Below are 15,200 nucleotides of genomic sequence, written 5' to 3'. Positions count from 1 at the left end.
GGGTCCAGGGCCTGCCACTGGCTCAAGACAGCTGTATGCAGGGCAGACCCCACTGCAGCAGACATGTCCCGGGACAAAATTCTTTACCCAGGAGCATGAGGAACAGGTTTTCCTTCCCATCGCTTCTGGCTACACTCACCCCCGCCTTGTGGTGAGCACAGCTGCATCACAGGGACTGTCCTGTCTCATAAAAGCAGCAATTTATCCACAGAAATGTTAAAAACTGATAACAACAAAACAAATAGTGTGGAGGAATGTCTATTTTAAGTTCCTTCCACTGCAGACTTCAGGACAAACTCTGCCTTTCCTTAGACCAGAATAAACTCTGAGCTGCTCCACTGCAGCCCTGGGATAAGGTGGGTTCATTTTCCATCATCTGCACCTATATATTACCCTTCAAAGTCTGGCCCTCTGACCCCACAGTAGCTTTCATATTCCAAAGAGAGCAGTTACATTTTCATTTCTTCATACGCATGGCTGCATTCAAACTTGTCACTCAGAAGCAAATGCAACTTAAACAAGCAAACAACCAAAGCTTTTTCCTTTCATGCTCAGTAAAATTAGTACAGTTTTTCTCCTGAAGGAAAATAAGGATGCTTTCTGAAAAATCCACTGAAAAATAATATCATTTCCTCCCTTCTCCTCCCCCAGACTCTCCACCCAGACAGTATTTTGCATCTGTAACCACACTTACACAGATAAAGCTTCTACTCCTCAGCAAAGCAAGTCCTTAACAAAGGGGAATTTTAGAGAGAAATGAGGAAACACAGCAAGAACATTTTAATGAAAATATTTTCTTGTTTTGTACTGTTTTTTATCAGCTCTAGAGATAGATGTTAAGCACAGAAAGGAATAAGGAATAGGAATATCACAACATTTTAGCAAATAAAGTAATTTTTCTACCATAAATCAAGGGACCACGATGGGCTGTGTGAATAATTATTAGGCTTTGTTACTTAAGCCTCATTTCCTGTCCTGCTTCACTGCAGTTCCCAGAGTACATGATATCCTTCTGGTCCCCTTCACTAAGTGACATCTGGCATACTCTTCTTCACAGTTGAACTTGACTAGTTTGGAAAACATGTATGCCATTTCATGCTGGCTTTGCTATCTCCACTTAGGCTTTTTCACTATCTTCAATGGAACTTTTTTTTCACAAAACGTGTGCCGAGGGCTCGATTTCAGCTGAGGTTTCTGCCACCAGGTGAAGTTCAGATGTTTCTTACAGCCTTGTTGTAAAATAAGGGACTATATCAGGGTTCCTCTCCTTTTTCATTTTTAACTCTCACCAGGATACCAATTAATTGTTTCTCGAATGACCTCAATGTTTTGGCTCCAACTCTACAAGTCTGTCTCTAAGGCTATCCTTCATGGTTATGAGTTTTCTGACATCTGTGTTAAATTTTTTCAAAGAATCACTATTCCTTTGTGCCCTCTTGACCTATTTCAGTGTACACAGTACTAATTATAAGTCTCTCCCTAATTAAAAGTGACTACTACCATATATTTAAATAACACTTATATTCTTATAGTGACAAATGCAGCAACGCTCCCAATGCTTTAACCTTAGGATACACATTTAAAAGAAGCTGAGCGAGCAGAACATCTTTTTGTACAAGCTTGAGAAATTTTTTTCAGACTTTTTTTAGCAAACCTTTATCAGAGCTACGCCAGTCATTGTTCTCATCAGCTTCAGTGGTTATCTTCTAGAATAAACTCAATGATAATTGTGTAGCCTGACTTCACGGATTTATTTTTAACTGAAGCTTTTTAGATTGCCTTAGTCTACTTATCTGAGACACGGCTTTCTTCCTATTCTTTAAGTGCTAGAACTTGAACAGTTGCTTTATTCTTCAGTGCCAAATGACGCAATTTCTGTTGTATGATATTCAGAGGTCATTCTGCCTGGTAGGATGAAGCTGGTGTCTGCAGTGCACCTACATCTCTTACGGTCACTCTTTATTACAGATTTCTGCCTTAGTGTCAATCATCCTTATGCTTGCATTTGAAATGCATACCTCAAGTTACTTCTACACGTAGGGATGCTGCCTATCAGGTGCCTGTAAACTATTTTGTATGCTTACCTGACCCTATAAGTAACACAACCCAATGGCTGAGTGAGTATATACTGGAACAGTACACGAGGGATATCAAGATCAATATGAAAATGGCAACGTAGCAACTTACAGGAACTGCAGTACATCTTTCAGGTGATTGTTCATTCATCCCAACTTGAATATATTTAATATAAGTTTATACAGCCTCACACAGCCACGGAGATACCTGTGGCTTTATCATACAAACACTAGCTTTACCTGGCTCCTGACGTGTTGTCATTCTCTAGCTGTCGGACGAGGAGTTTGGCTATGGCAGTGAAACTGTTGCTCATGCGGTAGATGTCTCTGCTCTGGGTGCCCAAGATGCCCGAGAAGGTGTCAGTGAGACTCTTAATTTCCAGCAAAAGAATATGGTGAAACGAGTGCTCCATGTTGGCCAGCTGGTTCACCAAATACATTAAGCATATTCTGGCTCGCTCCTAGACAACACGAGGAGGCAAGAACAATTTTAAACAAATTAATTTATTGCTTGCTTGTGCAAGGGAGGTTTGTGTGCACGCTGCTGATGAAAGCATTGTCACTGGGGAGTAGTGGCTACCCCATGATAACTAACAAAAAGGCAACTGCATCAAACGCAGAGTTGATTTTTGCGTACTATTGACATTACATTTGACATTACTATTTGACATTACGTTTCTACCTCTTGGTATTACCTAACCCAGCCTAACTTCAGTACACCTTGTCTCCTCCTCAAACCTAAAGTCAGAGTCCCTAAAGCCTCTTTGAAGGGCCCTGCTTTGCTCTAGGGTAGTAGATCAGCCTGGCTCAGTGATCAGATCAGCAGCAGCAGACCTAGCTCCCCTTTCATCTTTGAGGAGTCTTATGAGCCTGGCCAAGCTACTTCACACCTCCCTGTACCCAGTTTCTGTGCCCTTTTTTTGCTTTATCCTGTGCTGTTTGTGGCAGGCAAGCTCTCTTGTAAGGGACCAAGCGCTCACGCACGCTGCTCCAGTTCACGGGGTCTTCTCCTCCAGGGTCTTTTCCCTCTTGCCCGTACCCCACCTGTTGCACGTTGAACTTGCAGAGGCATTAGCATGGACACAAACATGTTATAACCTGCTGGCAGACCTCAGCTCAACAAACCCTGCAGCTCAGGTCTGCACTGGTTTGTGGCACTGCATGACTCATGACCGATTGTGGCTTTGTGTCTTCATTACAGCCTCATTGTATTATCGGGCTAACGTCCAGATTTTTGCTTTGTCCGTGTTACTCTCCGCCCCATAGCTGCAAATAATCAATGGTCACCAGGAAATTGCAGTGAATTCTGCGTATGCCATTAGCTGTTACAAATACTTTGCCAGGAATGAAAATCCATTTTTCAGACCGTAAAATATTTCCCAATCACAACTTCCTTTCTGGACCTGCTGGGTGTTGCTGATTTGCTATATTTAGCAGTGTCACCTAAGAGCCTGTCGTCACCGATGCTACCCAGACTGAGCAGGACTATTCCGGCTCAGCGTCGGCAGAGGAGCGAGGTGCAGTGGGCAGGAGCGGGGGGACTTATCAGCATCTCTTCTCGCTAATGGCAAGAGATTAAAGCACCTCGTAAATCACCGGGGTTCTCTCCTTTCATAGCAATTCATTTAGGAGCAACACCCAGATTAGGCCCATGACTAACACTGCAACAAAGAGAAGTTTAAAATGAGATTTTGTTTTAAGATCTCATCACACGTGATAAGGCACTGTCTGGCAGCTGTATCAATCACTGCCAATGCACTGAAGTCTGATATGCCCTCTGTAGCCAAAGTTTTGCTAGCCAATTTTTCAGGGGGATGCGATCTTGCCAATATATCAGCGAGATCACATCCCCCACAAATTAGGATTAAAGGGGCTGTTTCAGATCATAATATTAAACACGCAAATATTTTCTAGCAAAGATACTTTATCATCTCTGCTTGGCAAGGGCACACAATTCCAGTTCCAGCTATTTCTGTATGTACGTGTACAAATTCACATACTAAAACAGAAACCCCAAAGGTGAAGAAACGCATTAGGGTTCCTCTGTTTTGTTATAATTGTCCTAAGCGTATTAGGTTCTACAGTCCTAAAAATATCTAAGTGGGAAAAGCAGCAGAGAAAGCAGCAGTTAACTCAGGAGTTCACATCAGATCCTCCACTGGGGTAACTGGGGATGGCTCCGCTCAGTGAAACCCACTTGGTACTCAGCAGATTGTTACAGAAATTGGGAGATATTTTGCTTTTAGACCCTGTGCTGAAATGCAAGCAAAGGCAAAAATGAAAAATTCTCTTCTTCCCAAGGGTTAGCAGAAAAGAAGGGGAAGTCACGTGCCATGCACATACTCCAAACACTGCAGGACAATAACATTATTACCTCTTCTCTTCTGAGACCTCGTAACAGGGGAGAAAAAATTGCTGAAAGTCTGATTCCAAATACAGCTGGGCCATAAAAATACACGGGAGACTTTAGCAGAACGTGGCCCGAGCATCACAAGCAAGAGATTTTTTGAAGAAAAAGTCAACTTATTTCAAACAAAAGAGGATCTGCTACACCATGCCATGACAGAGATAAATGAGAAAAGCATATCAGACAAATTGCTTCCCTTCAGCCATATGGGGAAAAACTACAGCTACATCCTCAGATGGGCTGGATGGTGTGATGGAATGAGCTTTTTTTCTCAATGGCTTGAAAGAGGTTGACTTTTTGGTACATATTCACTAGTTTATTTGGAAGACGATCCTCCCTCCAAGAGATAAACACAGGCTCAATTAACATTTAAAACACATTTTTGTTTCCTAAACAAACTGTGCAGCAGACGTAACTGGAAGAGAAATTTTGACCATTTTCGTGTCACTTTGATCCAGCTGGAGCGTCTCCAGCCATGCTGAAATGCTGCTACTCGCCTGGAGTGAGGTAAAAGAACAATAAACTCTACTGAGTAATATAATATGTAACTGTTATACAAAACAAAATTACAGCAAAATAGCTCAACATGAAAGCAGCCATTATCCCTGCCACAATTTTTATCCAAAAATTTTCAGAAAGCCTATTTGGTTGTACGTAACCCATTGTTATTCTAACAATGATTTTATGTTTTCATGTATTTTTTCATAAGCATCCCTTGCATTTTATGGCATTACATCTGCCAGTAAGTGAAGACCTAAAATACAACAATGAGGTGTGGCACAGTATTTGGCTTTACCCTAAAATCAGGCTCAGGAAACTACAAAAAGAGATCATGAGGCTTTCAGAAGCAACTCTGAATTCCAGTTGGTTCAAAACATACAGTTATTGAGGAAAAAAGATCATTAAAATCTTTGATTGACCTATGCCCCAAGATGGTGTTTAGCTTTGCACAAATTTATCGTTAAGGGACAAGTTCTGATTTCAGCTTCACCCATGAGACTGTCACTGACATCAACAGAAACGGTGTGTATAAACAAGGGGGCAACCTTTAAATAAAGGGATCTCTCTTCAGCCAAACCTCTCATCTCTCCAGGGGTCTGTCTGAACTGCCAAGGTGGAGAGAGCAGTTCAGTCAAAGCACAAGAGGTTGCTTCTAGAAGCCAGCAGAAAGGATTTTCTGCTCATATCTGCAATCTATATTGTAAAGGGCCAAGCCTCGATCCTTGCCACCTCTTTTCCCCAAGTAAACCTCCCAGTGAAATAAAATATCGATCACTAAAATTCCAACACTACCGTTGTCGTTTCATTTCCCACTTGTTTTGCTTGGCTGAGAAAGGGATGCTGCTGCTGATTCACATCTATATGTAAGAGCTAGCAGCCCATCTGTAACACAGCTCCGTCACAGGAAAAGGAAGAGGGGGAGAAGTGACAGCAGAGGTTTTCAGCAAGGCATTGCCACGGTGGGCTGCGAGACGAGACCATCAGCAGTGCACGTGTCTGCAGGGACCATTTTGCTGCCTGCATGTTTCTACTTGGACCTAATCTAAATAAACTGGCTGCAGTGATGCTTGTAACTTAGCAGTTATGCTTATAGGTCAGAGTATTATTTTAATTCTTTCTTGTGGGTGCACTCATTGTTATACACTGAGCCTTTAAGATCTGTCCAGCTTTTATGATGCCAGACGTGTTTCTGCGGATTTTATCACAGGCTGATTGCCTGCATTGCAGTGAGTGATGCCCCATACATCAGAGAAATCCATGGCAATTTTTTTTTCCTTTCAAGAAGCCTGATCTGCATGGGAACATCCAGAGCCACGACCTGTCTCTCGTCTCACAATAGGGCGAGGGTAAAATCTGCACAAGAAACTGCCCGAGTAAAGCAAACAAAACCTTTAAAAGGGAAAAGGAGGATTATGAGAAATCCATTGTGTTACTAAATACACAAGAGCCACAAGGACCTTTCAGTCAACGTCTGGTCTGATGCAACCCCAGGCAATTGTAGACCAACGAATGTCCTGCCAAAGTAGCTCCTCATACCCCCACAAAACTGTGGGCCACAAAGCACTCAAGTTCCCTGAAATGAAATAAAAAATCCTTAGGGTAAAGAGACAAAACTCACAAGTAGAAGGTGAAAGAAAGACTATCAGTTATAACGCCTGTGAAGGAAGAGGGAAATTGCTATGTGAAAATGCCCAGGTGATGTGGGGCAGCAGACTGCATCCCACATCACAAAAAAACCACGAAACAAAAGTATTCCACAAGGAGAAAATGGGAAACTTTAAGCCCCGCCAGCAACTCTAGCATACGTTTTGCACCCAAAAGGGTGACTCGCCTTGGGTCCAGCATGCAATGCCCAGCCATCACCCAAGCACGTTTTAAGGCTCTTTCTGCACCATTTATACCAGAGGGAATAACTGAACTGGTAGCATGGCACTGCCAGAAGCACATCCAAGCCCTTTGAGAACACCAGTGACACAGACATACCACTCCTAACCAAGGAAAGGCAGTGTCACCTGTGTCCAGGAGACAGCGCTGTGCAAGCCTGACACTGATGTCAGGAGCCTGGTGGACTGATAAGGCTCAAAGGTGACTGCAGAAACAAAATCAAGTCACCGGAGCACTGGTAACTACTTACACATTTCAATCAGGGCAGATCTTCCATAATTCAGATATTTTTTAGAAAACAAGTGAGGAACCATTCGCCTCACATTGGAAAGTTCACCCCTGCCACCTTTTGCGTGTTGCTTTTATTAATGTTTTTGAGTATCTACTGAAAGGTCTCCTGGATGTCACTAAAACAGAGCCCACTACAAACAAATTAAAAGCGTGCCATCTCTGCAAACACGCAGTGCTGGTGGCGGCAGAGCAGGCTGGAATGCAGTCTGCTGCTAAGTCAGCAGCTTGCAGCTTCTTAGAAAAATAAGACATACGACATGGGACATAATGCCAGTTACTTGACACTTACAAAGAGATTGGACATCAATTATGCAATGCAGGCTTGCCCAGGCTGCGTGTGTAACAACTTGGTAGCTACGTGTATCCATGCAGACCAACAGATTAAAAAACATAAGGAGAAAATGTTTTGCAAATCATTTCTTTGTAAACTTTACTATAGCCTATAATTTCCAACAATATATGAAATACAACGTGTGCAGTTGGTTCCTTGCTTTTTCTTGGTATTGGTATAAAAGAATAACAACAACAAAAGGCAAAATAAATTCAGTCCCTTTTAAGTAGCAGAACAGAGCAGAAAAGGGGCCTCAGAGACACTCACATGGGAAGAGCTGGTTCAACACGCTAAAATACAGAATCCAAATTAAATCCTTAAATTCTGATCCCAGCTGTGCTCGTTTGAGGATTAGCGAGTTATAAGCTGTAAGGCTTCTAGGAGATGTTGACTTTTAAGTACTAAACGCAGAACTAAATGTGGTCAGCTGCAGTTCTTATAAAGGTAAATTTTGCTGGGGTTATGTAAGTAAACAAGGAGAGAACAACAAACTTCATTTGGCTTACAGTCTTCAATGTGATTTTGACTTCATCCCCCCCCAGAAATAAGATTTACAAAGCCAAGCCAAATCTGGTTTTGATTCTTACAAGACAAATGAATATAAAGCTCAAGATCAGCAGAAACAGCAAGTGTAGTGTCTTCCTGTGCTGTACCCACCGCGATCAGACACCATCACCCAGCCAATACACACTCATAACTGAATGCCAAGGGAGAAAGGACTGGACTTGTTGCAACGAGTGAAAGATGACTTGCATAACATCCTTCCGTGCCAGCGAACAGGACTGCCGAGGGGCTGCCTCCTGACCCTCTGCTCCTGCCCCACGCAGCTTCTCCCTGCCTCACGCCAGGCTCCTCCGCTCCACAATATCCATTTAAATTAGTGCAACTATCTCATCTAAGAGTATTACTGAGACAATTCCGAATTATTAAAATGGGCGTGCAAAGGAAAATTTCCCCTTTAACTTCCCTGCATTTCTCACGGGTCTTGTTTTACCTTCAGCAACACCTAACAGGGCATAACGCACCCTGATGCCTTACGATGGGTTTGCTGGACTTGCCTACACCAGGGTAAGTGAAATGCTTCAAGCTGCCTAACCCCCCCCACTCGCGAGATTTAAGGGACTAACTTTGGTTAGGGGCCAAAAGAAACTATTTTCTCAGGAGAGAAAAGTCTCTCCGGAGATTCTCTGATTACCACTATCATCGATGAGAGCACATTGTTATCTGTATCTAAACAAGTAAATAGAAGAACTGTCATCTTAGACAGAAGATGAATATGTGGAGGATTTTTTCCCGCACAGCAAAACAATGTCACTTTTCTCCCCTCCTCCCTCCAAACCAGCCTCCAGCGGAGTCAGAGGAAGGACAACCCCAAGGTCTGATTCAGAAAGGCAAAAGCTGCAGTGAAATCTCTAGCCTTTATGCAGACAAAGTCCAGTAGACTTAGTGCAAGTTTTGCCTCAGGGATCACTGAAAGGACACGGAAACTCAGCTCTTTGCTGAAATAAATTATCCAGGTTACTGTATGGCAGGCATCAGTGCCACACTTCAGCAAATGCTTAGATTTATTACATACCATCATTTTCTGCCATATAATCGCGTTTTGTCACAGCCATAAAAATTTGAATTATTTACCAGAAACTCTTTGAGTTCAGCAGAACATTATTTTTGCCTTTACAGAGCTGTGATTTGAAGTGGAAGGAAAATGTCTGTTAACAGTGGTGAAAGAGACATAAGCTCATACCTGGGAATGAAAATAAAATCTCATTAAAAATCATGATATGTCATAAGTAAGTCTAACCAGTTTGGTGTCCTCAGGACACCCAAGGTCGTGAGGAATCAGGTAGTCTGCAAGCTTGTGGTAGCAACCTCCTTCAGGCTGTATTTTTAGGAGCTGGGGACAGCAGTGGGGTAAGATGGGTTTCGTCAGGGTCTAAGGCATTTCCTAGTCCCAGCTAGACAGGGCTAACATCGGATCTTTGTGATCAGCATCCGTCGCTGCTGGGGACGCAGGGGTTTTCAGACTGCTTACCGGAGCTGGTATTTTGGGGAGGTTAGAGGGCTTTGGGACCTGAGAACTACCCCATGGTTTCTGTATACACTGTCTTTGAGTCTGTTGATGGCACCTGGATTAGGTGAACATTGCTCCATTGCAGTCTGGATAGACTGCACACTGACGACTAAAGCAAAAACTTCAGTGCAGATTAATTATGCTGCCATGAAACTCCCATAATTTTTTAGGAGCTTGTCAGTGTAAGTCCTTTTTAGGCATAATGTTCCTATTGGATCAGATCCCAAACCAAGTTAACTGTGAAGATGTTCCTGTGATGAGGCTTGAGCCCAGCATCACCACTGAGCATTTCATTATAAAGACATTTGTCAGAAGTATCCAATTAACTATGGCTACAAAGCCAAAATATCTGGATTACACTATACAAGGAAGTTCATATTTCACTGCATGATTACAACATTTCTGAAGGCTATGTGCATCTAAAATATGATATCATACAAAGGGTGTGCAAAATACTTTTTTCCTCTTCTCTGCCTTTCATTTCACATATAGGTACACTGCAATGTAGCTTAGCTAAGCCCCTGGAATAATGACAGTTACCTGCTTTAGAACCTATACATGCATAGAGATACACAGTTTTATTATTATTATTATTATTTAGATATTTATCTTTACAGTTATGAGAGTTTAAGTATTCATCTTTTTCATGTTCATTAAGCTCTGCTACAAAGTTTCTTTCTTTCCCGCTAACCTGAACCCCATTTCTGCAGAGACCCTTTACTACTTGACAGTTCCTTGGTTAGAAGATTGAAAGTCAGTCTTGGTCACTAAAATACCACAGCTGATTTTTGTGGTACTTGCTCTCCTAGCCATACTGGTATTACAGTCTAGACCTATCATGGTATTAGGACCAGGAACATGTTCTGGTAGGGCAGTCTGGTTACTCATGAAGAAAGGAATACTTAGGTGTATTACTTTATACAAGATTTAGAAAAAAACAACCCCAAACAACCCAAGCCCCAAACCAACCAACCAACTTCTTTTGTTTTTAAACTTACCTCATCAACATGTCCAACAGCTCCAAAGATCTTTGCTGTTTGCCCAATCAAACCTGGCAAACTCTCACCAATTTCCTTCAGCATCGGAAGAAAAGTGGCTAAGGCTGTTGGTTCATAGGTGGCTATTTCTATAAGTATGTTTAGAATAATGTCACTATGGTTAGGGTCTTTCAAGTGTCCAAATAGAAATGGCATACACTCTTTCAGCACCTATTAAAAAAATCAGACAGAAACAAATTTTGAATACATTTTTAATTACAAACACATATAACCAAAAGAGGTACTGTACATTGGAGCAATAAAAATAAAACACTAGACTTTGATTTAGTAAAATAGTTTTCCACCCTTGCTGACCTTTGCACAGAGCTATTGCTGGGGTCAATCAAAGTTCAGCTCAACATATGGAATAAGGGTAAGCTACAGCCTTGAAATATTGCAGTTATGCATATATAAGTAAGGAAATGCCCAATCGTTAAAAAAGACAAAAAAAACCCCTCACCAAATATTTCCCTTGCTCTGGGCCTATCCTATACTTTATTGATTAAAACAATGTAGGACTTAGCCTTCCCCAATGACACAGTAAATTAAAGTACTCGAATTTTTTGGTTTCTACTGGAAACTAAATAACGTGACAAGGTTAATGGCTGGAACAGAGGAAAAAATAAGAGGCAAGATCTTCATTGCACAAAAAAATGCTGTAGGCAAGTTGTCATTTCTTGGTAACAACACAATTTGCAAGAGGCTGAGGGTATAGTCCTTAAAATCGTCTTACAAACAGGATGCAGTATATGCAATTATCTACCAAATGATTATTTTTCACATAAACACACATGTACAGTAATACACCTTTGATTCAAAGAAACCGTTGCATCTGTGCAAAAGACATTTCAACACAGAAACGGGGCACAAAGTAACCGATTCTTCTGACATTTTTTTGAGGTTTATCAGTTTTAGCAAGTGGATACCTGTCACTGTGGCAAAATACCACAGGTAGGTGGCTGAATAAATTGTTAGTAGTCATAAATGATAATAGCAATAATGAGAATGCAAAACAACTTCTGATGCGTCGGCTCCAGTGTGGACCCCTGCAATAGCCAGAGGTGCACCCCAGCCTCCCCCAGCTGACAAGGGCCTTGCTTCTGAAAGGAGTCCTCTTTCATCTGGGACTGTGTATTACAATAAAGTTTCCTTGGCTACCTGGGGAAAGATACTAACTACTGTTGATTCTTCTTTTCCAAAAATTTTATGAATTTCATAAATTCACAAAGCAGGTAGTTTTGTGCCTTGTTCTAATGCACTGGGTGCTGTCAATGACATGCAATTTCCAAAGCATGGTATATTTTGCCTTAGATAATTAATCTCCAGCTCGCTTCTAATCACTTCCTAACTCATTTTAATTTTCCTTGATATGTAATTTAATACAGTTCATGTATTCTAACAGAAACATAGTTATGGGAATTCATATTCAGCTGACAGAGAAAGAGCCAAAAATGTTGAAAACAGTTCTGGTTTAACACAAACTTTTTGGTCCAGCAGAGTCATTGTTATGTTCTCTTTATGGAGAATTTGGAATGAAATTAAAGAATTCACGGGGAATTAATGTAGGAAAGCACTATCATGCATGTTACGGGACTCCTCACTGTTCAGAGAGCAGTGAGCAGAGAGACCTTGCCAAGTCATCTGAAACAAATAAACTCCTCCAAAAGGAGGTGCAGTATTTAGCAGCAAGATATTCCAAACATGGTTTTACCCCAACTTCTTTTTTCCTAGCCACGATCTGGAGGAGCCTGAGGAGGTGGTGTTGTTCGGCTTGATCCAGCTGAGCCATCAGTGCCACCAGCTCCCTCAGATGGAGGTTTATGGGCTGCGGTTGCTTCTCGTACAGAGCGGGCAGGACACGCAGCAGCATCAAGTTCCCTGAGAACAGAGCAAATGAGAGGCCAGTGACTCACTGTATGGCCATAGTCTACAGCTGGAGAGAGCCCTAGAAAATCAGCACACACCTGGAGACACCAGTTTTTAAGAATCATCAGTACAAAATAAGGGAGATATGGAACACACTGTAGAAAAATATATACTGGGCCAAGAAGACAAATAAGTAACCTAAATAGAATGAATCATTGCAGGCATAACAATGTAACTGTAAAAAAAAGAAAATACTATTAATGATAATTTTCATTCTCAAGTACAATATCATGAGAAGGCTGCTTAATGAGCTTTCAGATTTGAATGATTCTTTGTTGAGTCCTACACCAAACTAAGTATGATTTAAATTAACAAAAAAATAAAGTAAAAAAAAAAAAAAGAAAAAAAGAAAGAAGGCAGCTAGAAAGCACATAAAAGCTATGTTTCTCCTTTGTCAAGATTCAGACTTTCAAATTAAATAAGCAGCATATGGAAAGAATAGCTGGTTATTAAGAGAACTAAATATGCATGACAGTAAATTTGAACATAAATAGTTAAGGATGCCACTTCCAGGAATAGAAAGGAGCCAGAGAGAGTCAACTGCAGACAGACAGAGATATGCAAAACCCTCTCTCACACATTTTCTTAAGATGTCTGTGCATAATTCAGTTTGAAGCCCAGGCTCATACCAAAATATATAACTTCATATTGCTGTACATGCCTGCCTCAATATATTTAAGTTTCACTTGAACAACATATGGAAAACATCTGCCTATTGCAATGTAGTATGGCTCCTTTTTGTAAACCCTTGAAAGTCCTTAAGGTCTCTTTGGATTTGGTTTCCAATAGGAACTAGCACTCTGGCCTGCTGCTTTTTCTCCCTTTTAAATCTGAGCCTTCGTATTTTGGAAGATAAGCAGGTCACTTCACGGATGGTAGAAAAAGGATATATCGGTCAGACCGGACCACATCGTGCTCTTGCCAGATACAGAAAACGCACCCCAAGACACTGTTAGGTCTTGCAACATCAACTCTGAGCCAAGTAACTAACGTATAATTTATCGCAGGTTCAAACAACTTTTAGTCGAACAGCTTGTAATGATCCCTAAGGGGTCCTTATACTTTGGAGGAGAGCCTCCACACTATTCAGCCAGCCACACTTCTGCATCCTATCCTGAAGCATTTATTCTGCTTGAAGAATTGTTGGCTTCTCCTTGAAGGCAGCTCTGAGCCCTCTGTACAAGCACTGCAGTGCTAAAGGCAAGGTTCAGACCCCACCTCTAGTCTCATGCACATGGCGAATTTCAGTCCTGTTTTGTTCTACATATAAAGCACAAAGGCCAGTTGCAAAGGAAAGATATTTGCTGATGAATTACCCTAAACAAATTAGCAAGCTGTTCAGTTCTGGCCATTTTCTACCCACATTCTTTGTGCAAATCTCTTCCTGATGTTACAAGCGAGTCTGTAAAAAAGTGTCACATTTTTACGATTCTCACTAACGTACCGTGGGATTCAGGCAAAGCACCAATCCACCCAAAGTTAGAACTAAAATGGTGGGAGCATGCATTTACTTGACCTTTTCTAGACTCACATCTGAGTTTGAAATTGAACAATTTTGTAACTGAATACACTAAAAATTATTTTCTTCTGCGGATAACTTAGTGCTTACAGAAATAAGTCCTTTCTTTGCACTTGCACACTTTTAGTTTCTACTGGAAGTTTTCTGCTCATATGGAAGAGAACCCTTAAGCTCCAGTCAAATTTCAGCTATGGCAACAATTGCAAAAGATGAAATTCCCATGTTCCTGGACAGACAAAATTCATCTCAGCTGTAAAAGTGTAGAGAGAAGGAATTCAGCAGAGAGTAACAAAAACTAGCAGCTTCAAACAAGGAAAGACAGGCACAAACCTGAGACGTGCTATTGCCTGAGCTGGGATGTCACAGATAGGAAGGTGTCTGGAAGGTAAGACTAATTATTCAACCTGAGAAAACAAGCATTTCAAGTGTCGGATGTATTAGAGGAGGAATGCAATTTGATGTGACACAACATGATGGATTGCAGCCATGAAACTTCTCTGGACAAAAATACTTCGTACAAACACAAATTTGGGCAGTTTCCTACAGCAAGCATTGCCACATTTATATTCACTAACCAAGATAAATGAAAAGCAAAGGCAATTTAGAAGCAACCCCATCACTTTGGAGTGATATTAAAGCCACCTCACTGACATGGAATTGCTTTTAATTGAATAACCTGCGTATACAAACTTGTAAATGATCCAAGCAGATACTACAGTTTGTGTCTGTTCTTCATATAACTTTAGAAAGGTCGTAGAGCACAACCCAATTCACTATTTTATTTTCTTTTCATGTTTCAAGTTAGCTCTGAGTACTTCTTGCCATTTGTTTGTCACACCTTTTCAGTTTCTAAGGGTATGACGCACAAGCAACTCACCAACCTTTTGATTCTCAGAGCTCGGGCAGTCAGAGGCGATATTGTACCCGCTCCCAAGTAATTCACTTTTTTCCATCCTGCTTCATCTGTCTCAGTCTAAACTAAGAGCCTGAAAAGTATGTTTGTTGTCTGAGAATGGAAAAACATTATACTCTACTCCTTAATTACCTTCTTTCCCTCTTCCTTCCCCTACCACCCTTACCCCCCAATACTTTCCAGATTAGATTTTCTCAGACTTCCCAAGCAGACCACACACTGGGAATTATGCAACTCAGGCAGAA

At 41.3% G+C, this 15,200-nt stretch overlaps 1 protein-coding gene across 1 annotated transcript in view; it reads right to left on the bottom strand.

Annotated features, from left to right (window-relative positions):
* VEPH1 (ventricular zone expressed PH domain containing 1) overlaps window positions 1-15,200 on the bottom strand; it is an 88,947-nt gene that overhangs the window by 46,686 nt on the left and 27,061 nt on the right. The window contains exons 6-8 of the mRNA XM_049803074.1: window positions 12,309-12,475; window positions 10,559-10,768; window positions 2,316-2,536 (exon numbers count right to left, since the gene is read on the bottom strand). Of these exons, the coding sequence (XP_049659031.1) occupies window positions 2,316-2,536; window positions 10,559-10,768; window positions 12,309-12,475 (598 nt within the window). The remainder of the gene's footprint in view (window positions 1-2,315; window positions 2,537-10,558; window positions 10,769-12,308; window positions 12,476-15,200) is intronic.

This window comes from Accipiter gentilis, chromosome 6, assembly GCF_929443795.1.
Source record: "Accipiter gentilis chromosome 6, bAccGen1.1, whole genome shotgun sequence".
NCBI classification, from domain to species: Eukaryota; Metazoa; Chordata; class Aves; order Accipitriformes; family Accipitridae; genus Astur; species Astur gentilis.
The sequence above is the reverse complement of the archived record's forward strand: the minus strand, read 5'-3'. Positions and strand labels throughout refer to the sequence as shown.